This window comes from Apostichopus japonicus, chromosome 19 (genome assembly GCF_037975245.1).
Source record: "Apostichopus japonicus isolate 1M-3 chromosome 19, ASM3797524v1, whole genome shotgun sequence".
In the NCBI taxonomy this organism is placed as follows: domain Eukaryota; kingdom Metazoa; phylum Echinodermata; class Holothuroidea; order Aspidochirotida; family Stichopodidae; genus Apostichopus; species Apostichopus japonicus.
In genome coordinates this window covers 6,641,774-6,668,021 of record NC_092579.1, presented here as the reverse complement: position 1 = coordinate 6,668,021, position 26,248 = coordinate 6,641,774, and the positions used below count along the sequence as shown (strand labels likewise).

Genomic DNA, 26,248 nt, shown 5'->3' with positions numbered 1-26,248 from the left:
TGAGGAAAAAGTCATTGGTGGTATAACTTATTCCAAAAGAGTTCCTGAAGAGATAAAACCAACAGGGACAATGCACTGAAGAATATGTTCCTGATTAATGCAGCCTACAGTAGTGATTAAAAATCCTTCAAATTATGCCCCAAATTAGTTTAAAATTTCAGTGATAGACTTACATGAAAAATCATATCCCAAATTCCCCTTCCACGCATTGTTATGTCCAATCACAATTTAATTAAATACATTGCTGTGCACACATTTATAATGATTTGCAATTAAGAAAGGCAACTTTGGTAACAATAGCAGCACTGATCAATCAAACGTGTATCATCGTACACTGGTCTATAGAAATACCAACAATAGAGAACCAGTTTTTCATGAAAAAGGAAAATTGGACTGGGCCATAAGGAGCACAGTGCTACACATCTGACCAATTTGTTAACCATTGTTTTAGAAAATGCAATTGTTGAGTGAGACAGGTTAGAGAGTAGTGCAATAAGTAATAAGTGAATTGAAAATACCTTATAGCAGAGTGTAGCAAGGTTGGAAGGAGATTCTTCTCTCAAAGCCCTGATCTCTGCTGCTGGGATCAGGGCAAATACATCACTGACATTTGTCACAGTGTCTGCCCAAAATTGATCCCAAAATGCATCATCTCCCGCTTCAACAGGCTGCAAAACAATAAACATATTACATATACTCAAAAGTCAAAACATCTACAGGGATATACTCGGGAATATTTGAGTGCCGGGCAGATTGTGCGGTAGTGTGATCTACACCCTGGGAGAGGGATCTCATGGGTGAAGTAAGTACCAATATATCACTTATTGCAAAGTTTTTGAAACTGACGATTCGATAAATAAGCACAAGAGCAACACCTATTGAACTGATATCAATAAGGTAAAGCATGAACACCATCTTTTATTGAATCAACAATTGATTGAATAGCTCCCACCATCATTAAAACTAAAACTACAGTAAATGTAGGATTTTCAGTCGATTAAGTATATAGTTCCTTCAGTAATACGTACCTGATTAGAAGTAGTGCTTCACTGGGCTCAATATCATTTGGCCTATGCCTTTCTGTGGGTTGGTTATACTTATACTAGGCCTCATGCCTCATGGTCTTATTGTAACCTAGGCTAAACAACATTACAGTAACTGTGGTCTGTAGTGCAGTATCACTGATAAGAGTACACTAGGTCTACGCTTGGCTAGTATTGGTTAGGCCAGTGATACTATTGAGTATTGGTTGTCGTGTGATGTCTCTTGACAAATTAGTTTCGCGCAACCTACATTTTTGCTCATTTACCTGTGTTTTTGTCGTAAGTTGAACCACAGCCTTCCTGAAATTAAGCTTCGAATCTGTCCCACCCATTTTATTTAAACACCATACCCCAAACACAGAAAAGCCTGAGAAATATTTTACAATCTGTTCAGGATTCTGTGTGAAATTCACCTGTTTGATATATGTAATCCTCGTCAACAAATACGACGTCATATGCAGAAAGGTTAAAGTTCATAAAAATTTGAAGTCGGTTAACTATGAATATTCATTTTGACTAGCCAATTAACTTGCATAAATACCAAAACAGAGGATGCACATGTGAATTGAACTGTCGGTTTCAAAGTACGTAGTCGTTGAGACGCTGTTCACAGAGCGCACAGTAGAGGTCTCGGAAAGAGCTTCGTTAGGAAAAAGTACGTATTTTGGCTTCAATTTCCGTAGAAAGGCGATATAGACTGCAAAAATGAGGATACAAAAAGGTAAGCAACTGTCTTTTCTATAATTGCTAGATTAAAGTAATTTTCAAATCAACTTTGCAGTGACACAGGCCCGCCAGACTACTTTTCCGGCGACTAACTCAACTGTTAGGCCTTGGCCTACGTAATACTAGAAACAGTGCTAGTGTACAACTAATACAAGATCATAGTACGCTTTGCCTCGGTCCCACTCATTTGTCCTAGGAGTAAGACAGGCCTAAGCTAGGTTTGCTCCGGTAGCGTAAGTTAAAATTATATACCTGTTATCAAATACAATACAGAGCCAAGCTTCTTCGAAGCATTTCTATGATTATTAATTTCACAGTTGCAGCGGGTATTGCTCCTACTCAGTCCTACCTAGCATTATTATTACTGGCGGCACTGCATTTGAATTTGATGCTTAGCACATCTGGCCAAGAATTATTGGTAGTAGTAGTACTTATAGATACCCTGAGATTGTTCCACCATTTTATTGACATATCTCCCGGCCATGAATGCATACAAAACCTAGCCTATAACCAGGGAGCTGCTACTCGCAGCTCCCTGCATAATTACCTTGGGAGCACCGACTTTGCACTGTTTTCAGTGTTGTAAAGTTATGTTTGACTTATTAAAACATGTAAACAATATTCTACACATTCCAGTGAAATCGTTCAGTTTGAAGGTACCATTTTTGAGATTTTGATATGTTTTAATTGTCACAGGTGTGATGTAATAAATGCACACTTATAACAAAAACTGAATTGTGTTGCATAGCTTTTTGCACTCTTCATTGACTTAAACTTAAATTGGGTTACCAAGGCTAAAATCTCAATTTTGTGGAAAGCCTAGATTTACCAATTAACTCATCAGATTCAATGGTTAGCTGCATTGTCATAAAATTTTGCATTAATTTTAGATGGTAATTATGGTAACACCTATAATTTCTTTTGCAGTGCCTGCAAGGAAAGCGGATGGAACAAGATGTTCCTTGACGCATCCAATCTTACGATCAATGACAGCTCATCATTCAGTACTAGAGATTGAAGACCTTCCAGATGAAATGCTTCTTCACATTTTGAAATTTCTTCATTTACAAGATCTATTGAATGCTGTCCAGGTATATGTCCAGGGACCCTTTTATCTTATATGCAGTACAGAAATTCCTAGTTATTTTTAGATCTATGTGCTAAATAGTTTCAACTTTCAACAAGTAACAATTACACATGTAAAAACACCTTTTGCTGGTTTTGAATATCATTCACGTTCATAAGTTTGTACAATAATGTTTTGCGTTTACAAATTTGAAGAAATGCATAATGACATCCACCAAAGGGGGCAGTATACACTTTGTTTATTACAAATGTTTGATGCTTATTGTTGATTCACTAATTAGTCCCATTTATTGTAAATTATAACAAGCAAATGTTGCACAATGTTTACATTTATACAAATTTGGTAACATCTATGTAGCCAGTTCACACAAGGCCACATTGAATTTTTTTAATACATCTTCTTCTTTTTTTGGGGGGGGGATTGGGGATTCTTTTTGGGGGGATAGGGGATGTGGCTGAATTGTGGTGTATATTCAATTAGTCATATGCAGCAAACATAAAAACATTTATTGGTGTCATCCATTCTAGCACATATATGTGTCCTCACAAGTAGAGTAATAATCTTTAAATTTTAAATTCTCATGTGTGAATTTTCTTCTTCTTTTTTTACAGCTTAATGCAAGATTTAAAGAATTAATTGAAGGTACTAAAAAACTATGGTCGGATGTTTCCTTAGTAGGGAGGTGGCCGTCAACTGAAAATATGGCTTTATTTGAGAGGTATGTATTAATTATGGTTAAAGTACACTGGAATAACATTCATGCCAGATAAACTCTAAGAAACCCGCAAAAACAGTGGAATTTAAATCAGCTTTTTGCATTTCGTCAGTAATTTTGCAAAATACGATTTAGTAATATGACAGCACCAATGACCACTTTCAAATTTGAGTTTTAATAAATTTTGCTCTCTTCATGTTACCCAAAATTTGCTGATCATGCAAACAAGGAAAAAACCAGATCAATTCATGAAGCCTTTAACTTGACTTTGGTAATCTTCTTAATTAAGCATTCTAAAGAATGCAAGATGTAATATAAACCATTTTGTTTTGTAAGTTTATGCAGCTTTTCTGTAAAATCTTAAGTAATATGGTGTTTTTCTTAATATTTAAGTTCTAACAATATTGGTTCACGAATACTTTTGTTGTATTTTGTAACAGAGTTGCTATTGCTGGAAACGTGGAGGCTATGATTAAACTTGCCCAAGCATATTTGTACAAAGAAGGAGGTAAGTTTTATTGGCCAAATCAAGGTATCGTTGTACATTTTACTTCTTTTATGTGTGTTTTCTAAAACTAGAAAATACTGATTGTAAAGTGGAGCCCTCGAACAAGTATTTGGGAAGCAAATTGTTCCATTTCATATATTTAAAAAAAAAATTGTTTATAATTTAACAAAAATATGTACAGATTTGTAATAGCAACATAGCAGGCAACATAGCTACATTAACTAGTTCTTCAGAAGAATTTTTTTGAAAAGATTGTGGATTTAACAAAGAAGGCTATCCCCTAGATAAGAATATGAAGAGAAAACAATGCACAAATAATTGACCAAACATTTTACAGGAAACTTTGTCATATTTAGTGTCACCACATATCTGGAATAGGGTTACTTGTCAGAGAATACCTTATAGGCTTACACATTATCTTGCAGCCGCTGTTTCATTGGCAGCATAAATAAAAATTGCCCAAATATGTCTGGACTTACAAAGCCTGTAGATCACAGAAAATGCTTAAGACCTTGGGAAATGTGTGTCAGTTTCAAAGCGAGCATCAACACTTAGAATAAAAACCCACACTTGCATTGCATTGCAGTCTGTAGACAAGATAACTGACCAGCCTACAGTAGTTTGCTTTTATGAATTTCATTCATTGAAGATGGATCAAGTGTGTAAATGAACAAAGGGGAGATTTTGTCAACAAATGTGTAACAATTCCTCAAATGCACGATTTGATGACATACTGTACATGATAATAATAATACATAATTTTTATATAGCGCCAAACAAACTATGAAATAATTCTCATTGCGCTTAACAATTGTTACAACATATATACGTTTTAGTAAAAATATACGTCTTAAGAACCGATTTGAAACCATTCACAGTCTTGCACATTTTAACATGTTCTCATAGTGAGTTCACATATGATTTTATAGTTCTGCTGATAATTGGTAACCATTTTTTTTTCTTTTGTAGTTTCAGAGGATAAAAGCTGCCAGAATTATGAAATGCTAATCGGCCGTTACTTCTCGGAGGCAGAAGCTTGTAATACTACCTCAGTACCTTTCACGTGGCTGTTTATTCGTCCACCCTGGAGCACAAATGGTATGTGCCGCAAAGCTAAAACATTCTTCAGATGGAAGAAGCAAAACAGACACAAAGAGGTGAGTGAATTGTCAATGTCCTTTAACAGTGGTCACCATGGCAATAAGTAGAAATGACTTTAATATATATATAATTTACTGAACATATACTCCTGTCAAAACTTTGAAAATTTAATGTATACTGTATGGACTATATAGGTCTGGAAAATTCCCTGCAATTTTTTTATACTAACATACTTTTCTATGATAAAATAGGTAACCATGAATTTTTTGTAGTTTTTCCTTTCTGAATTAATGCATTGTCGTTTTGACTTGCAGCTGTTGTTTCAAAGTCCCCCATTTACTATATTAATTGTAAAGCTGGGCATTGATAGAAGATCTGATATAGATATTGGGCCTTCTTGAGGGAGAATAAGCCATTGTCTAAAATGTATATGAAAAGGATATGTTTGCAGTTATTTTTTACCATTTGTTTTTCATACTGATTAATCATAATGGAAACTTACCTCACTTTATTTGATTTTGTTTCCCTTTGCAGGCTCTCAACCCATCAGTACTATTCAGTATGGCTAAGATTCAAAGTTACCTCGAGGTAAATATCAACAAGGTTTATAGCGCTAGTATTGGTTATACTTCAGTGTGTTTTGATAATATTCAGCACTTGCAAAAGTGCAACACATGAAGTGTACCTATAATGAGATTTTATTACTCATGTGAGGTATGCTTGAACTCTATTCACATACATTACTACATTGATGGTGAGTAACACCTTCGCTACCATCAATTGGTGCACAACTCAACTGAAAGATCATAAGATGCCTAGAGTATATTTGTCCAGGGCTTCCTCTTCCTTTGCAGTTTACTCTAACATGGTACTCTAACTGGTACAATGATTGTTTCCTTTCAGGATGGTGATGACAAGGATGATACCATTCGTCAATGGTACCAGCAAGCAGCTGACCAAGGACTAGCTCTGGCTAAATACCAGCTGTGGGAAGACAGGTGGTCATCTCAGGTAGGTTTCTGTGCAGGTAGGGAGTGGGATGGGGGGAGGGGGGAGGCCAAGGACTATCTCTGGGTAAATACCAGCTGTGGGAAGACAGGTGGTCATCTCAGATAGGTTTTGTGCAGTATTAATGCTTGATGTTTTGGGGAGGGGGCGGGGGGCATTAGCAAGGACTAGCTCTGGCTAAATACCAACTGTGGGATAGGTGTTAGTTTGTGATCTGTTATTGAGGGTTCGGGGGCAAATATTTAAGAACAATGAGAGAAGAATTTCTTACTGATAATTAGCTCCTTTGGCAGACCTGGGAATATGTTGAAGCCACAGGTGTCCAACCCTCTACCCAATGGGCCCTCATTGTCTGTGAGGACGTCCTGTGTGTTCAGTGAGGCCTCTGTTTCGGAAAACAAATTAAGATGATAATCAAATGTTGCATAATCTCTTAAAATAAATTTTTAATATATTTTTGTAGCATTTTTGATGTAAGAGCCTGCTGGCTTGTTTAACATGATATAAGTTTGGCAATATGTAAGTGTCACTACAAATAAATTTTCTTCAAGTTGAAGAATATGTTTCCAGTTGTGTATTGTGTTCACTTTTGTGATGTTGTTAATTTTTCTCCCATCAGTCTAAAGATGCAGCTCACTTGCTCGAATCCATTCGTCAACTCAGGGACATAGCATCACTTGGATGCCTGGAGTCTCAGGTAAATAAACTAACTAACCAAGCTTGTAGGGAAACTCTTTGACATATTTGAGATTTATGATTGAAGAATTTATTCCCCCATTCATCCCAACTAAGATTAACAGCTAAATGGTGAAACATCCATCAGTAATTGTTGGGGTGGCCCCTCTGCCCTTTAAATGGACCATCAACTACATTATGATGAGACCACAGTGTTCAACAAATCCTTAAGTCCAAACTAAACTACTGCTCAGTGCTTTCTGAATAACTCTAAGTTGATTGGTTTTTCTTTTTTTTCATAACTTCCGCTGTAGCTTCGCCTGTACTCTGAATATGCCAAAGGAAACTTTGGTGACCTTTCACGCGAGATCGTCACGGCAAACATCAGGAAGTTTTTTCAGTCTTCTAAATACGGCATCAACTACCCGACGCTCTTCAACGGACATCACAGCTTCACAAACTCAATGCGGTACATCTTACTGGACTGGCTGGTCGAGGTAGCTACCTTAAAGGAGTTTTCCAGCCAGACAATTCACCTGGCGGTCAGCTGCGTTGACCGTTACCTCTCTATCTGTAATATCACTCGCTGTCAGTTGCAGCTCGTCGGAATCACATGTATGCTTATCTGTGCCAGGTAAGTAAAAAAAATATGCACGCAACAGAATTCTGTAGATTTACTGTTAAGTTATCCACAAAACGGGAAAAAAGATATTTATTTCATTAATGGTGTTTAGCTACAGTGAATATGTGTTGAATTTGCATGGGTTTTTTCCAATATGTCCTAATTTTTGCTAGCTTGTCCTCTTTTTCTCTATCTTACAATATCACTTGGGTGGATTAGAGGAATTTTTGAAAATGTCCAGATGTTTTTAAAGCAGTTCCACCAAAGTTGAATTAAATATAATTATGCCAAATGTTTCTCGACTGTGATTGTCTAATTTCAGCATGGAAAGGCAGATATTCAATAAATTAGGTTCACAGCAGTTCTCATCTCACATTGGGGTTGAGCTTTGGTACTTTTAAGCTGTTACCATTTTCATGTAATTACCATAGTTCAAATAATTTTTCTCCCATAAAGGGCGATAGGAAATACCTCAACTTAGACCTCTTCCTAGGTCATGGCAATTTTTCATTACTGTCTTGAGATAAATAATAGTCACCCTAAAATTTGCCACAATATGACCAAGCTAACTTACTCTACCTAAGAAAAGGTTACCTTACTGAAATTGTCAACTGTCACTAAATTTGCACTAGAAACCTTAAATTCCAAGCAACAAATTGTGAGGTTTGCAAGTGAAACTGTAAAACATTACATTAAATTTTAAAGGACACAACAATTTTCTGTATTGGATGGTTAATAGCTCACCTCACTAACCAGTAACAACAAAATGATTACAAATACATATATTTTTATCTCAATTTGAAGTGGATTTGAACGCTCGTGCATATTACTCGGTCAACTGTCTCTTTGAATAATGAATTAGACGTGGAGAAGGACAAGCTTTTGTGTCTGTATTTAGTTTCTGTAAAACAATTCATGGTAATTATACATAACTTTTATAATTAATGTTCATTTTCAGGTTGGAAGAGGATAACATCATAACCATACGAGAAGCTGCCTGGTTGACCGACGGGACCTACAAGTACGACGAAGTGGTCAGAATGATGGGGGACGCTGTGGCAACTCTACGTGGAAACTTAAAAGTATGAATGGTTATCTAAATCTAGTCTTAAAAGATCTGTTTGAAGTTTGAATTAATCTGAGGAATGTTTTTCACATGCTGTGCAAGTTTGTGTCAAAGTATTCGAAAATAGTAGCTTATTTTAGCAGATCTTCAGAATTTAGTATAATTAATTGATCACTTTCTGTAAAGTTTTAGTCATATCATGTGCCATGATCTGCTTTGTAGTTGGTGGTGTTATGCATCAAGAGCAGTGATGTATCAACTATCGACAACTTTCTCTGCGATAAAACGGGAAGACTTATTTTAAATAAGAGTCGTTTAGACTTGTTACATTCATTTTCCATTTTTCTTGTGCTTACTTACACAGCAACTTACAGTACTAGACTATTTGAAGCTCTTGTTTCAAGTCCAACCTGTGAGCAAGGAATGTGAGTTTGTTGCGAGATACATCGCCGAGCTCTCCCTGCTACACTCATACTTTGGTACATTCCAGCTCTCAAACATCGCTGCCAGCTGTCTCCTATTAGCCAGGGTCATGACCAATCAGAGTAAGTCGTACGACCTCTTACTAAGTACCCCAGGGTCTGAAGTAATTTAAATGTAACCACAGCATTAACTGGATGGCATATATCTATTTAACACTTATCCCTATTTCGTAGTTATGAGTTTTCCCTTAGCTTTCTGAGTTGGAACACTCTCACCTTTCTCAGCCTTTCCATCCAAAGCTTTTGGAATGGCCTTCAAATGACCTGAAATTTATTTGTAAGACACTGTCTCTCCCTTTCCCCTCCAAACTGTATTACACCTCCTTCCCCCAACTCTAACCATCAGACCGAAATTAATAAAGATGTCTAGGTATTGATCGATCAATCAAATGGGTTATGAATCCGATTTTGGATTGATGAATGATCATTGCTAGAAAATACATAAGTCAAATTTGGAAAGAATGCTTCATAGCTAACAATTTTGCAATTTAGCATTTGATGATTACATTTGTATCCTAACAGGTTCTCCTTGGCCTAGTGTTATGACTGAATTCTCTGGGTTTTCCCTTATGGATCTATCTTCATGCTCTTTGGCTCTGCATAAAAGATGGTAAGTCTGTGACTTCAAATTATGGAAACAAAAATGTGGGTAAAATGTTGTTTCACTGGAAGGTGTTATCCTCCGTCTTGTTCAGTACACTTGTGTCAATTTAGGAACCATGATTCTTCTTTGAAGGTATCATTTCAGTATATCGTAGTCCAGATGAAACTATTTGTGTATGTTGTATGTAATAATTTCAGTCATGGATTTTGCCAGAAACCTGTCCAGGCATCTATTGGATGTTATAATGGGCAATTTACCAGTAAATAAATACATTAAGTAATGAATTACCTAAACATATTTGATAAATTAAGTACTTAATGTGATGTAATAATTTAATTGTAATTGTACAAATAAGAAAAGACCTCACACCTACAGTTTAGCCTGAGAAGCAATAGGTACAACACACAGCTGATATGTTTGAGTGAAAGTGACAAGGAACATTTAGAATTCACAAGATACCGATGGTCAAAAACTATGGGAGATTTGTCAGAAGCTTATTAAGAATCTCTGCTACAAATCTGCACATAAGTACTCACAATTACAGAATTTTTTGTCCTTGTTTATCTCACAAGGCTACAAACTTGGACAGCCCACTTACTATTTCTGGCTAAAATGCTGATGACTGTTACCTGCTCCCCCCCAAGCTCAAGCATGTTCTTCAGTCATTCATTTCTTGGCATTTGTTTCGGAGTTATTAAATTTATGTTCTTCAAAGTTATAGAACTGTTTTTTTTTCTGCAGCTTTGAGAAACCTCCAGTTGTTGACCATAGGGATGTTGAACTAACAGCAGTAAAGCAGCGGTATGCTGAAAGCCATACCTTCAACGCTAGTAGCTTGCCTCCCAAGGACCTTGAAGTGTTGCATACCATCTTCTCATGCGAGGAGAGAAGTCGCCGTAACAGGAGGACGGAACCAACCACTCCTTCGCAGCGTCGGAAGAAGGAGGAATTATTCCTCTTGATGTCACCATCGAGAAAGTCAAGAAGAACAAGGTACACTTCATTATTCTGGTGTTTGAGATTGAATGGTCATGCCGTTCTAGCTTAAGTCTCTGAGAAAGCTCTAAATTGCATACATTTTGGTAAATGCTCAAAACTTAAAGTTTGATGTTCAGTTTAGTTTGAAGATGAAAATTTGACTTGCAAATGGACAAAAAGTGAAAAAATGTGCTGGACAAAAAAACTTGTATATAGTCGAATGTAATCACTTTATGACTCACTGATTAATGAATGTTTGTAACATTGGTGTAGATTTTGTTATTGGTTCGTTTTAACCCTTGGCCTTATGGCTTGTTTCTCACCATCAGCAGAGTTTCAATCCATGAAGACGTAGAATGTAAGAGCAGGGACAAGGAAGTGGTCACCCCCACCCAAGAATTCTCAGACCAAGAAGATGAGGCAACAGCTCACGAACTGGTCAACGTCGAAGGGCAGGGGCCATCGTCGAGTGGAAGGTCACAAAACAACCCTTCTGATTATATCCTGATAGAGAATTCTGGGAAGAAAATCGACTTAAGGGTACTGCGATCAGGAACCTGTCGGATTAAACTACAAGATGTCAAAAACAGGGTGGTAGAGGTCGGTCTGAGGTCCTCGCCAAGGAGCTTAAAACGAAAGACGATGGAATCGTAACATCGGTACTTCATAGCTACAATGGTGCTTTTTTTTCTTCTTTTTTCATATGTTGCAGCATTAATAGAGAGTAGTATTTTTTTCTTGAGACAGTATTTTTGGTTTGCCTGTGATCTCTTCCTCAGTTTTTATTTTCAGAAATATGCTGATGTTGAGAACAGTTAGTAGTGGGGACAAAAAAAAGTGTGTGAGGTTACATGTTACCATGTATTTCTTTGATTAGCAGCTCAGGATTAAACAGTTTCTAGCTAATCAAGGAAAGTTAACCTAATAGATCTATATATTTAGTAACCCTAGCCCCAGTCTCCTTCTTGCTGACAGCATTTTTATTATTTTGGATAAAAATGGTAAAACTCAGTCACTGCCTTCAATCAGCAGCAATGGTGGAAATATTACATTGTTACTTTAATAAACAAATATATTACATCATATTGTAGCCCACTTGGCATTGACTTTATCTTCAAGTGTGAATGCTACCTGATTCGAACTTGGTCGATGACACCTTTCACATTTGGTTTTACCTGAATCCTAGAAAAACCAAAATTTGGAAAATCTAGCAACCAATGGAGACAGAAGACTGTTCAGTGACAGAAGAACACAGTCTATGTGGCTTGACCTGTTTCCACCATCTTGCCCCCAAGAATTGATGTTTTTTTCTCTGTCTTCCATGTCTGCTGTTACAGCGATATTTTTCATCAGAAAATTGTATGTTCGAATATCTACTACCATGTTTCTTTTATACAGGTGGTACCTTTCCTGTAAGATAGTTGATAGCACACATCTTAACCTACAAAGTCAACCTCTTGGTTTATGACAAGGTTCCATTTTTGTATAGTTAGTTTACATAGTTACTACTATTTTCTTTCTTTTTATGCACACATTTTTATTTTACTATATCTTTATGATAATTATCTCTATTCTTCTTCCATATAATAGTGCCTTACCAAATTTTTAGTTCAAATCTATCTTCTTTTTTTTTCCCCTTTTTCTTTCTTATCTTTTTGAAGGGTCTCAGACAAACTATGCAAAACAAAAAAGAATCATTCTAATGCATATTTAGTGTATTTTGTCTATCTAATAGAATATTCATGAGAAGTGAAGTGATTATGACAACAGTAACCATGGTGATTACATGATGAAAAGCTGTTACCTGTAATAAAGGATCAATGTGTCGTCTGTGTATGCAGTTGTGACATACACGAAAGTGTATCTGTGCATGTTATTTCGAAGCTCAAACTTTTTAAAGCATGCAAGTTACGGTAATTTTGGAAATTATATCCAATTGCACTTACTATTGAGGGAGGGGTGTATTAGGGAAGGGGAGGGGCAATACTCTGATGTACAGTCAGATATGCACAATCTAAATGAGAATCATAATTGTAGGGAATTGTTTAGTATTTACAATTTGTTATTACAGTGTAATGCTTTGGAAGTTTCTAATAGTATGGTTACACATACTTTCTGTTGGCAAGACTTGCTAAAGAGATTTGAAACTGTGAACAAATCTTGGTCCCTCTGCATATCATTTTGCAGTACAAGACATGATGAATTAAACTTTGCATTTGGAAGTATGCCTCTGAGAAGAATAGCTGCAGGTTAATATTTCCTTTTACCCAGCTTTTTCATTCTGTTTATCCACTCTTGCTAAAGTTATCAAAAACAGATGTATCTGTTGGTGATGTGAAATCTCCATGGTTGAAAAAGGTTGCCATATAGTCTAACTAATAATCTAATTCAAGCCTTTAAAGTTGGATAGTCAAAAATATATCACATGGTTTGTTTTTGGAAATTATAGTTTGAAATTTCAAGGTATGTTGTTTTTATATTACCATTAAATGAATTAATAGTTTGTTTGATGCAAATAAGGCACCCTGGTAATTAATTTAAACATTAATTATGTTTGAAGGAAATTATTGTTCGATTAATGAGCAATTGGAGGAAGAATGTGTTATTATAATTGAATTTGCACAAGTCTCCCTCTCAGGAATATTTGTTAAACTACAAGTCTTTTTTTACCGTAGTAACTTGTAACCTGTTTAGCTCTTACTTTTGTGTTAGAGCAACAGTTTTGAAAATGTCAATTTGTTCCATTGTTTTTGAATTTATCAGTACATATTTTGAGCTTGTTAGGAGCATTTATTGTATACCAAAATATATTTCATAACATTTAAAACCCAAGTTTGGTCAGTTCATCTCAGTATACCAATTTCCCACCGATAATTTGTCAATACACTAAAACAGAATCTGAAACCAATCGCCAAAGGCAATTACAAGATTCAATATTTTTGGAGAAATTGGAATTTTTTTTTTTTTTTTCCATTGTTTGTTGTATTGTCACCTTTTCTGACCATTCCAAAAGATCATGAGACATTCCATTTTCTATACGAAATTAACATAATTTTTGGTGGAATTTTGTAGATTTGCTCAAAGTCTTTCTTACAGCCCTTTGTAAGTGACATTTCTTCAGTGTAGTTGCTCTTATTATACACGAGAATATTGAGCATGAGAGGACGTCAAGTTAAACTTTTATTGCAACTTCCAGTGTACTTTGCAACGTTTTTGAAAGCAAAGTATGGAACGATGGAAGAGAATGTATCATTAGGTCTCCATGGAGAGAAAATGCCTTGTATATATATTTCAATTTTATAATGAAGACTGCCTATCCTGTAATATGGTTACTCTATAATATCCCATAGAGAATGTTACAATATTATACTTTCATATAATTCTTTGTACGTTTTTCGTACTTTTGAATGGAATTTGTTCCATGAACGTTGTTCATCTCAAAGACGACCAATGCACAGGACAATTTTTGTAGTAACTATGAGTGGTTTAATGCCGCTGAGAGTGGTTTAATGCAAGTTGTTTAATGATTATCAAACATGGAGAATAACACTCTTGAAATTAAAAATGAAAGCATAACAACACAAACCTCTGTCTGAATATTCCCTTGAGGTCACAGGTGATGACTTAACTAGTTTATTACAAGGAGGAAAGCAAACAATTCTACTTTCATTCTTTAACATTGCTTCCTGTTATGCTGTACCTTGTTTAGGTTGGATGCTGGTTTATTAAGCTTTGCTAGTCAAGGTTTCAGTTTGTTTATCCCCAGTATATAAGTTTCACACAGTTAATCAATTTGTGTGAAATTTTGCTTCAATGTGTGGAGATTAATTGTAGCCTCTCACCCCAGTTATTACTTGTTACCAATCGTAGGTTTTTAGCACATCTGTGAATCCTCATTAATATTCACATTTTGGATTTCACACATTTGTTTAAATCCAGTTAGAGCATGAATAATGTTGTTATGTCTGTTTCAGGCTTACTTTTGTCCTACCTTGTCATTGTATCTTCCCACATTTGTCCCACTTAACTATTTGTTTATATCTACATTGTCCTACATGTCCTAAGTGTGTACTGGACAATGTGTTAGGCTGTCACCATTGCTGTAGCCCCTTTCAATTGGATTCCCTCAGTTGGTGTAGCACTTGTAATTCTGATGACCTTGGTTTCAAAGCTTCAACATATTAAGTTCTTTTTCTTGCACAAGTAGTCTCTTATACAACATAGCCTTGTAATATTTCAGAAAATTAGGCAAATATGGTGAATTATCTTATATGATGTGAAATTGGTAAACATATATTTTGCAGTGGGTTGTAACCTTGCGTCAGTTCTGACTATTATTTTATGTAATATTTATACAGGATTGGTTACCTGGACTTGATTATATAGCCAGGAAGACTATATGTTTACAAATTGGTGTCATCAAATTCAGGGAGTTATTAAAATTTTAACCAATGCAGAAAATGTTAAATTCACTCTATATTATGCACCTGGCATCAATTTAAGTGAGTGAAAAATGACAGGTGTAAGTTATACATTATTATTCCATTATTAAACAGTTATGTATTAGAGATAATCACAAACTGATTGCTGGTTTTGTGCTTGAGAATTTATGGAATGGTTTAATAAACCTTCCAGATGTATCACATATGTAAGAAAAGCAATTAACTATTGCAGAAGATTTGCCACTGTGACATCACAGATCTTCTAGAGTATTTAATTGTGTATTGACGCAGGGTTTATCTGCAAAGAGGGAAAACCTATGTAGGGTTCAAATCTTAAAGACAAGACTCAAAGCAATCTACTCAGTGGGTTTGGAGGTAGGGTTTACACAAATTGTTATTTGTCACAAAGACCACCCCTTTAAATGTGATATACTCAGTTGTTTGTAAGTTTATATCAACTTTCGAACATCCACCCTTAATTAATCAAATATCATAAACTAATTATTTTACTTTCAAATATAAATTATTACTTTTTTCTTTCTTTCTTTTTAAACTCTAAATATTTTCTTCCTTGAAATATCTCTTTGGTTCAAAGGTCTGTGTCTTTATACAAACCTTTTCCAATTAAAGTTTTTTGTTTTTACTTTTTTACTAAGAATATCTGATGAATCATTTTGATTATATGATGAGAAAGAAAGTTAAAAACAGTTACAATATTAAAAAACAGTAAAACAAACTAATACTTATGTTTGGGTTATTTTTTTGTGTGTCTTATTTATCAGTGTTACATAGTTGTTTGTTCTGCTTCATAATCCCTTGCTACTCACCACGTGATTTCCATATGTTCTATGTGTCATGATATACGGTGAATTTGCAATAGTAAGGGCATTAAAGCTCCTTTAAAAGATAGCTGTAAGAACAATCTTGCTGATTTTGCTTAGTGGTTTAGTTCTATCCTTCAGTTATGTGGTTTCATCGATGGCTTGACCAAATTCCACCATAAACAGACAGAATTATAAGTTCTTAAAGTCGGGAGTCAAACTGCTGGAAGCAAGGAAACATTTCCCTAACCTTTGCTTTATAATTTTACTGTATAATTCACCTAAATGGGTGAAATAATTCAACAATGCCTCAATACCACAAAATTGATGATTCTTAGTTTCAGTGTAGCAATTTAAGCCGTTTCCATTAAGGTTGATATTGCTATTTGAAAAAGCCGTTACAATTAAACTAACGAACACAGTAAGTACAATGTCTATCAGTGCAGCTACATACATGTTATGTGTAACACAGTACGCTAATAGGGGAAAAGCGAAACCATGCATATTTTTATTTTGCAGGAAATACTTGATTCAGCCATGAAGGAGAAACTCCAGCCAAACCAAGCAAACTACAGTATGCTATATATAACAGTGGCATAGAGAGGATATTACAAAGATTGCTATGTCAACTTTCAAAAAAATGAATCTCAAAATTTCATAGAAACTAAAATTGCAAGAGATTGGACCTGCTAAGTTCAAAAAATTGCTGTTATATTTTCATTTATTTTTTCTTTCAATTTGAATGGTATGGCAATAAAACATATCTTCTTATTTATACTTACAATATAAAGAATAACTCAAACAAAATGAAGATATCACTACCTTTCTCAACATTATGTTACATTTTCATTTTTAATACACAAATGTACAATTATAAAGTGACTTATTTTAAAGTATTTGTTTAGAGTTTGTTAAAACTGATGGGATGAAATGTAATACAACAGTTGAATAAAATAAACATTGTGAAAATAGCAGGAAAAATTCAATAACAAAATTTCCAAAATTTATAAAAACTGATAAAAAACAAGTTTGAACTAAAGGTGGGTGGGTCTGTGTCACACAAAATGGTAGATTACTTTCAACATTAAACTGTGTCCTTAGCACATGCAATGGTTTACTTTAACCCTGGAAAAAAAATCTAAACCTATTAAAAGCATATTTTAACTTCCAAAAAGAACTTTACGAAGAATACTCCCCACAAGTCATCTAACAGCTCTTTCCTGCTGAATATTCTGATGTTTCCAGGCTGGCAGTTAAAAACAAAATCTGTTATTGAAAATAATGTGCTTTATAGCAAAGAGTTATTTTAGTACTGTATTACATCTCCTGAGACTGAAGCACATTAATTTTTTTTTCCACTTTTTATTGGGGGGGGGGCATCATGATACTTTTTTTGGGGGGGTTATCATGATAAATTATTTTACCACTTAGTTTTCAAGAACAGGGATTAGGAATTTCCCACTGTACAGAAGTTTCTGACTTGTGGCAAAATTGCCCTCTTATGTTTGAAAACATATCCCAGTTGATTATTATTAATAAAGCAGAAGACTTTTCCCATTCCTCCCCCCCAAACAAATATATATATATATATATTTTTTTAGGGAAAAGAAGTAAGAAAATTAATTATTCTAGCCTACCCTTCCCAGTCCTAGTAACTAAACTACCTCCATCAGTTAGTGGAAATATCAGCTGCTATGACTAGATGACATACAAATTATAGATACACTTGGTTAAACTTATGTGCTATCAATTATGGCCACTTTGGCAGGCAGAGAATACTTTCGTGTTCAGATGTTGTACAAGAGTTTCGAAGGCTGTGAAATTTTGCCTCCTCTATTGTTCTTTTGTATTGTTCTTTTGTACTTCTATTGTTCCTTTGTACAAAAAGAAAAAAGCTACTATACTGTACGTACATCTGAATACAGACTCACTGCTTGTCTGCTTTCCCCTTAGATTATTTATAATGAAGGTGCCCTTCTTCCATACCAATCCACATAATTCTAACATGATAGCAACTAAATGTGTAAAAGTAAGAGGGCCTAACATTTTGATCCTTGATCCAAGCAGGATCTTTTCAGAGGCTGAATGACAAGTAACAGGAACAGAAGGGACTAATGCACGCACAGAATACAGACAGGTTAATGAGCAGGGCCTGTCTGCATTCTGTGCATGTATTTGTCCCTTCTGTTACTGTTACTTGTTATTCAGCCTCTGAAGAAATTCCTGCTAGGATCAAAACGTCAGGCTTTTAACATTCTCTCAGACAGGCTCTGGATAAGCACTTTGCTAACAGTTTTGTTTTATTTTTATTTCTTATGATAGCAACTAAACGTAAACTTAACAATAATCGGTTTATTTATACAGCAAAGTTTACTGTAGAATAACCACAGCAAAAGTGAGATAATTACTTCCCTATAGCACACTTGACTTTTGTATGATCAATTAATTAAACAAGTAGGTGTACCTAGGTCTTTCCACCTCATAAAAGTTAATTAATGACAGAGTACTGTATAACTTTCACTGTATCTAACACATTAGACGATGCCTTTTAATCATGTTACATATAGAAACGTCTATTAGGGGGTTGTAAAAGAGCAAAGTGCTCTTCATATGTAGTTTACTTAATCATGTTCTGAAGAGACTTTAAAAGCTATCGAGAAACACTCCGAAAGTAAAGACAGATTTAGTATAAATCTTATATATTGCGCTCAACGTTGCAAATTCTTCCTGTGAAGGGATACTTGACTGTGACTTGAAAGCCCACAGCCTACAGATACTGTACTTTATGAATGTCCATATGATTAGCAATGCTCTTTCAAGGGAACCTAAAACTGACAATCTAACCTCGCTGAAGTTGGTTGATTTCGAGCCCTGCCACTGATAGCACTGCAAACCTTGCAAAAAAAATAAAATAATAATAATCTTCACTTTTCTTTGGATTCATCCGATTCCTGTCTGCCACTGTCTGATTTTGAAGACAAATTTGAGACCAGAATCCCAGGGGTTGGTTGGCTAGATAATTTGCTAGACTGACCTCGCTGAAACATATTCAACAAAGCGGAGACTACTCTGAAGGTCAAAGCCATGGCGACCGACGTACCGAACGAAAATGTCAGACATCCCCCTAGCACAAAGAGAAGCACAAGTCCAGCGAAGGATATGATTGAACCTGTCGAAGGGAAACATACAAAATAGAAAGAGGAAATTACTTAAAATGTTGAAAATGAAATTAGATAAAAATAGAAGAGAGAAAGAGAGTGAATTTGTGAGGAGTCATTCTCAAATTATATGAAACTGCAAGTGAACTCCTTGACTGCCTCAGTGCAAACAACTTCTGACCTTTTTGACTGTAAAACAGTTGGGTAATACTGTATCAATACAATGAAGCATTGTGTGTACAACTGTATTTAAAGGGGACTGTTAGTGTGCACATTGACCAAATCATCGTCGGTGAGTTCATGGACTTCTTCCGCGTCACGGAATCAAAGTGACAATGAAATGTGATACTTAACTATACTGTTTAACAATAGTCCTCCTGAATGGCAGCAGAAACAAAAACAGGAATCATAATAAGCCAATTCGAGTGAAAGCCTAAATTGTTATACAAGGTGTTTGGCGCCCAAACTTCTGCTGTTTTCTTCTTGCAATTCATCATTCGGGATGGCTATATAAAATGTGTGAATATTACATCACTGCTAAGAGTGAGACAGAATAACCAGACAACCTACCAAGAATTGTGGCTTTGACACAAAAATCTGATGATGCTGTTCACTCCTGAAGTTTAAATCACTACTTTACTTCACTACTATAGGAACCATGGAACTTTAACAAATTACAATTTCCACTAATTTTTTTTTCCATTATCTGTAAACCATTAATACATTATAATCAATCACAATGTGAAGGAGATATGAATTTTAATTGAAATTTATCAAGTTCTCTCTAATTAGGATGGCTATGACCACACAGATTTCAAAGTTAGACTGATCTGACATATCCAAGTATGTGTGAATGTAACATAACTTGTCAGTGAGAGAAAGCAGTAAATAATCACAAATGGCAGCTTCAACACTATATTTTTCTTCAATATGCTGTTCGTTCTTGGAGATTAAATCACTACTTAATAACCTGTGGAGCATTAAAATACAATTACTCTTCATAACTACATACTTTTTCACACTGCGAGGGTCTAAATATCAATTTTACGTTACAAACTCTTGAATTAGGATGGCCATATCCACACAATAACAATATCCAACAACAATTGGTTATCAAACAATGAGCTCTACATGAGACCAACCAAACACCTTGGTCATCCATAGTCGCACATAGAAGATTGAGATTTTTCGGTCATGTAGCAAGACTCCAAGAGGACGCTCCAGCAAAGGTTGCTTTAAGAGAAGCAATGAGACATACTGCTAACCAGTAGCAAGGCCCGGGATAAAGTCGCAATTTAAGGACGTTAACATTAACAATTTCGAGGAAGCAATGAACCTTGCACAAGATCGTGATACGTGGCGGAGGTTAATCACTGAGCATGTCACATAGACAAGACTCAACTCAACTTACTACCACTATATCCACACAGATCTTCGCCCTAGAGTGAGAAGGGAATTGTTGCTCCCTGGATTGAGGGGTATCCAAGAATAATGGGAGAATATGAGTTTACTTGGAGTGAGGCAAACTTGCAACTTTAACACAAGATTTTGTTAAATACTGTTCACTCTTTGAGTTATAATTATAATAATAATCAGAATAAAATGAAACTGTTGGCAAACTGCTGATCCACTAGAGAGCCTGTGTAAGAGAATGTGTAAAAGTAAGTTACAAGTCATTTAGCCTTTGAAGAAGATCCTGCTAGGATCGAAACGTCAGGCCAACTTTAATACTTAAAATTATTATAATAATCAGCAGCTATTTTTAGGATGCTTAAGCGACCACAAACATGGAAGAAACCCGCAATTCAACATTTTAACTCAAATTTGGAATCTTTTCAATGTTAGAAAGTCATTTCCGATGGGAAGACCGTAGATTGCTCTTGGATGAAAAAACCCACCTTACTATGACCTGGCCGGGAATCGAACCCGAACCTCCCCATTGCTAAGCCTCGTTGCTTCAAATGCCACCGCCTTTATCCACTCGGCCACAGCACTGGTAATCACTACTGAATAACTCATCGAGCTTTAAAAATGAGTTCAAGCCGTTCTAATACTACATACTTTACCACACTGTGAAGGTTTATATGAATTTTAACTGACACCTCTATATTATTCTCTGTTAATATCAGTATTTAAAGCAAAAACTTGACATTTTTTATCTCAAAGGAGAAGCAAACCCAACCAACATCACTTGTCTATATGATAAAGATGCAAATCTCAAATAGCTGCCACAAACAAAGTCGATCCAGAGCTGGATTCGACTCTGAGTATGGGGTCGGATACCTTGCTGGTCCTAGGCTATGGCGGGGTTCAAATCCCTGGAACTGATCCACATTTACAAAACAGATCAAATGAGAGCGCTGTGTTGGACCACGCACTCATACTCGCACTGTGTAAACAGACCTTTAAATCTTAAAAACTCACCTGCAATCAATAAAAGAATGACCAGAGAAACAAACAGAGTAGAGAATGCAAAGATGAGGAAGGTCAGAACTGGAATAAGGCAGGTGGCTAAAGAGATGGCGAGGAAACTGGAAATGAAGGGATTCGTCCGAATAAAGTTCTTGGCGTTATCTGTGTATTCTTGCAAGTTGAATGTTTCCGTAATATATTCTCCTGCTCCCATCACTAGCTCTAATATCTCCTGTTTAAGTGACCGATTGTCTCCTTGCCTGTGAAGTTCAAAATTTCCTCCTTGTGATTCCATTGCTGTTTACTGAAAATGAAAATAAAGTAACATGAACAACAGCGACAAAGAAAAAGGAAAATTATCATAACTAAATAAGGGAAACACGATAGTATATACTTCATTGGTCATACATACAGGGATAACAAACTAGGTTTGACTGTTCTTGACCTGGACAAATTCTAGTTACATGAAAAGCAGCAATTTGCATCTTTCTTACTGTACTCCCAACAATTCCTCAGTAGATAAGATCTGTAACATAAATATGACTTACAACTTGGACTTCTTTATTAGAGATCAGTAAACGATTTATGGGGCCAAGGAAATTTTGATTGCAATTGTGCACACTTTGATATGTGGGTTTAACTTTAACTTGCATATATGCATAAAATGCATATCTTGAATTTTTAAAGACCAAAGAACTGAACAACAACAGCAAATGTGACCAAGGAACAGAAAACAGATTGGTATTAGCAGTTAATGCAGAAGTTTAAGTTGAAAGTATGAATTAAGTAAAGGCTCACTGTTAAACAGCCATAACTACTTGGATTTCTTTCTCTTCCTGTCTGAATTTAAAATGTTAAAACTTGAACAAATTGTTCCATATCACCATAACAACACATTTAGTGTAACCAATTGCATATAACAGGTTTTCCGTAAAAAGAAAAAAAAAGCACATGGAATCTTCTTACCCTTGTGACTTATTTTCAGGGAACTGCAAGGCTGTTACATATAGAATTGATATTAGGCTTACATTATTACAATGATTGGACAACCTAAACCTAAATCTTGTTTCTAACTCCTTGTACAACCCTTAATAAAGTTGAAAATACTACAAACTTACAAGCCTAACAGTCTGAGTGCAATGCCCCATTGAATAAAATACTCATGACAATGTGGCTTGCGTAATTAATTGGGTATATTTGCTTAAAATTGCATAATTAATCAAAGGGAGACAATTAACACCATAATTAACAAACCTAAACATTCTGTCAAGAAAATTACGGCATTTACAGTACACCGCACCACGATACCATATTTGCCCTAGACCTATCCAACCTTTTCTTACATTTGCTGTGCACTAGGACTTGTTAGAGCTCCAGGAGGTCCTGGTTATTTATAGCTTAGATGAGAAGTTCGTAGAAACTACATCAATCAAACTTTTTTGTTAGTGTATGGTGATCTGTATGTGTAATTATGGACCAACCAATCACATTGCTTGACTCTTTCAATTATGCAAATGTTCTGTTCAACTTTGTGAGGAATGTTTAACTAAATTTGACATGGGAGTGGTCAACATATGAGCTGTCCAAGAGAATAAAGGTCAAGTTTTGTTGCATTGAAAATTTTGCAATACACAATACAGAGACATTGCTTAGGGTAAGAATAGTAACACATTTTATACTTAAACACATCAAGATAGGGAAAATATGACCAAATGATAAAACAACGGAAGGATACACATGAATGTTTTCCTCCCTTTCATTATTTCAAATAAAAATGTAAAGTTCTGATCATGGAGAACAATATTATAGTGATTTGTATGAAGTACTGGGCCCGGTAGTCAAGGCTTAGACCAAGCAGTATTGTTTTCAGTCTTGTTCTCATCACTATTTAGTACTTAATGGGTCCCTAAAAACCAACCCACCATCTTGCAGTGTGTAATTTATTCTAACAGTAACACACATAATATGGTATGGGTCTGGACCACACTGAAGTCTGAGCTGTAAGGTCTGAAACAGGTAGCACAGTTGGTCCAATTATTATGCACTTTAGACTTTGAACTGGCAAACTGACATTTTCAAATAAGAGTCTAGCAGGTTGCACTACCACAGTACCAGATGTAAGTAAGCGAACAGTAACACAAAAGGAGTAACACCCACTTTGATAGTGATGTTTTATATGGTTTTGCAAATTTACAACATTGTTCGGGTTCATTTTTGTAAAAATATATTGAGAACCTGTCATAATAGGCCTAATCATGTGTAGTACAATGTCAGAGTAACACTTCTAAGTTATAATATTGTTAGCTAGAACCGTACACAGGTACACAGTAATTTAGATTAGACCTGGCCTTAATACTAATAGACTGTATACAAGTGAACTTGCAAAAACAATATGAATAGGCTAGGTTTACACAGGCCCTGGCTATGCTTTAAGGCTATCCTAACGTTAGAAATACTGTAGCGTAAACGTTACGTAACGAAAATCCATTTTCTTGATAAGTATTTACACTTAAATGACGTAGTCTATAGAAAGTATACCAGCATTCTCAATCAGAAATCTTTCGCAACCTTACCCTATTAACAAAGGAGAAAAAGTTATAAAGATTTGAACAAGTATTTTTGTAAACTGCGTTTATTGAAATAACAACTGTGGAACATTTGTAAGTTGACTGTACATGGCATACATGTACTGGTTCCACGAATGTTTGTTTACGGTGGCACACTCGAATTAGAGCATTACGAATCCGCCCGAGTGTTCAGGAAAAGTACCAAAAAGCAGCAGGAGGGCACCTTTTTTTTATATGTTTTCAATAAGCATCTGGTTTTTGTGGCTTGCATGTTGAAGAGCATGAGTAGAGGTACTTGTGGTGTTAAAAAGAACGGGCTTATGCGAAAGATTAGCCGGGCTTACAGTTTATATTCCAAGTTTGCTTGATAACATGTAAAACCTGTTATAAAGTAACGAAAAGCAATTAACAAACCTTTACCACATTATGTAATTTCTGTTGCTTCGCTTACATGTTGATACAAGATATGTAGACGAGTAAACCAACTATGATAAGTTAAAGTTGCCGTTATTTGAGCCAATGAAGCTAAAGCCCTTGTGGTTTCTTGCGTTTTCTTCTGCACAAATTGTAAAATGCAGCCTACTGTTTTTCTTTCTGAAGTGGCTGCTATTCCTTTCATTTTCCGAAAGAGGCTATACTAACTGAATTTGACAAGCTTAAGCTTATCATGCAGAATAGTTTACAATCTCCATGTTTAACAGAGTTTTGCCTTGCATCATAGACCACCTTATAAAACGATGCAATATCAGGCAGTTTGAGCAAACCAAACTTCCGGAAAGAACTAGCGAAGCTACAAAAGTGTCCATTCAGAGCCATTTTTCCCCTGTTCAAGTGTGAGAGTCAGAATAATTAAGGTTTAATTAACGCCTATATTGATGACTTTGATGTCACGAAAAAAGGCTCTACGCAGAGGTGACCACCTACTTTGTAGTGAGGAGGACAGGATTTTATCGTTCACGAGAGGGGTTGAGGTGCAGGCAGGGACGTCGCTGAGAGAGTCTGGGGGGGGGGGAGGGGTCTCACCCCCAAACTTGGTAAAACTGACGATAGTTGGAAAATTGGAGTGCGACAGTCGGAATTTCCGACTTTATCACTTTTATTTTCATTGGCCTATTCATGAATATATTCCTGTGATTGTGAATGACCTGAAAATTGAAAAATTTCAGTCAAAATTGACCTTTAATCAGTCATATTTACCACGTTTTCCTTGCCACTTTGAGAAAATGCCTTATAGAACTACTGTACGTACAACGTTCGCCAGCTTCAATTCGGTTTATTTATGTACTAATATTGCTATTGGATGGGTTGACCATGTTCGCTAGCTTCAAGTAAGTTCAGTATATAGCAGGGACGTAGCCAGGGGTTGGGGGGGGGGGGCAGTGGAAGCAACTGCCCTCCTCTTTCAGGGTCGAAATATGTTAAAAACTGTTGGTTATTTTGCATGGTAGTTTGTCAGTGCTCTTTAGATCTTGATACTCGTCAGCTCCGTGAACTCGATTATAATCGTAGTAACATACATGCCTACCAGGGGCATAGCGAGCGGGGGGAGGGGGTGTGGGGGGGGGGGTGTCACACCCCCAAATAATTTGGTCGCTGTCGGCAAATTTTGGGTCTGTCGGCAAAAGGAGAAAAGGTGAAGAGAGCGGAAGGGGAAGAGAGAAGGAAAGATGAATAGAGAAAAGGAGAACGGGAGCTTCTTCCGTGCCAAATTTGACTTAAAATATGCACCAGATTGCATCTAAGGACGTTTCAAAACTAAAAATTTTCCAAACGGGAGGGGGACACCCCCTCCCCTTAGACCCCTCCCCCATTTCAGTCACCACTTCCGGATCCGTCGGCAAATCAAATTTGACTTAAAATATACACCAGATGGCATCTAAGGACGTTTCAAAACTAAAAATTTAACCTAAAAATTAGACCCCTCCCCCATTTCAGTCACCACTTCCAGATCCGTCGGCAAGTCAAATTTGACTTAAAATATGCACCAGAATGCATCTAAGGATGTTTCAAAACTAAAAAATTGGGGGACATCCCCTCCCCTTAGACCCCTCCCACATTTCAGTCACCAATTTTTTTCATTTCCAGGTAGCCTCAGATGCAATTTGGTGCAATATAGCACACTTCAACACCCACTCCATTTTGTAAACTTAATTTTGTATTTTCACCAGGTCTTAGATGCAATTTGGTGCTCCAAATGAGATTTTTTTTCTCATTTCGAAATGAAAAAGGAGTT

At 36.0% G+C, this 26,248-nt stretch overlaps 3 protein-coding genes across 11 annotated transcripts in view; 1 reads left to right on the top strand and 2 right to left on the bottom strand.

Annotated features, from left to right (window-relative positions):
* The window catches only part of LOC139960296 (protein HID1-like), a 33,970-nt gene extending 32,478 nt beyond the window's left edge, over positions 1-1,492 (bottom strand). For 4 of the 6 annotated variants that reach the window (XM_071958562.1, XM_071958563.1, XM_071958564.1 and 1 more), the window contains exons 1-2: positions 1,310-1,492; positions 519-668 (exon numbers count right to left, since the gene is read on the bottom strand). In XM_071958562.1, the coding sequence (XP_071814663.1) occupies positions 519-668; positions 1,310-1,375 (216 nt within the window). In that variant the 5' untranslated portion in view covers positions 1,376-1,492. The remainder of the gene's footprint in view (positions 1-518; positions 669-1,309) is intronic. The other 2 variants (XM_071958566.1, XM_071958567.1) reach the window with 1 other exon arrangement.
* Positions 1,493-1,629: 137 nt separating this feature from the next.
* On the top strand, positions 1,630-12,765 carry LOC139960297 (cyclin-F-like). Of its 2 annotated transcripts, none has more exons than XM_071958570.1 (14): positions 1,630-1,764; positions 2,697-2,860; positions 3,468-3,574; positions 4,012-4,079; positions 5,049-5,236; positions 5,715-5,768; positions 6,084-6,191; positions 6,808-6,885; positions 7,178-7,497; positions 8,444-8,567; positions 8,916-9,096; positions 9,556-9,643; positions 10,379-10,630; positions 10,948-12,765. In XM_071958570.1, the coding sequence occupies exons 1-14, from the start codon at positions 1,749-1,751 to the stop codon at positions 11,267-11,269; spliced, it is 2,070 nt and encodes a 689-aa protein (XP_071814671.1). In that variant the 5' UTR covers positions 1,630-1,748; the 3' UTR covers positions 11,270-12,765. The 2 variants fall into 2 exon arrangements, with proteins under 2 accessions (XP_071814671.1, XP_071814670.1); XM_071958569.1 differs by having other exon boundaries at positions 10,945-12,765.
* Positions 12,766-17,247: 4,482 nt separating this feature from the next.
* Positions 17,248-24,180, bottom strand: LOC139960298 (uncharacterized). 3 transcript variants are annotated; one of them, XM_071958572.1, is made up of 3 exons: positions 24,022-24,180; positions 21,461-21,752; positions 17,248-19,047 (listed from the first exon to the last, which is right to left on the bottom strand). In XM_071958572.1, exons 2-3 carry the CDS (start codon positions 21,741-21,743, stop codon positions 18,803-18,805), a joined length of 528 nt encoding a protein of 175 aa, XP_071814673.1. In that variant the 5' UTR covers positions 21,744-21,752; positions 24,022-24,180; the 3' UTR covers positions 17,248-18,802. The 3 variants fall into 3 exon arrangements, with proteins under 3 accessions (XP_071814673.1, XP_071814672.1, XP_071814674.1); XM_071958571.1 differs by having other exon boundaries at positions 23,956-24,143; XM_071958573.1 differs by having other exon boundaries at positions 23,987-24,136.
* Positions 24,181-26,248: the final 2,068 nt, after the last annotated feature.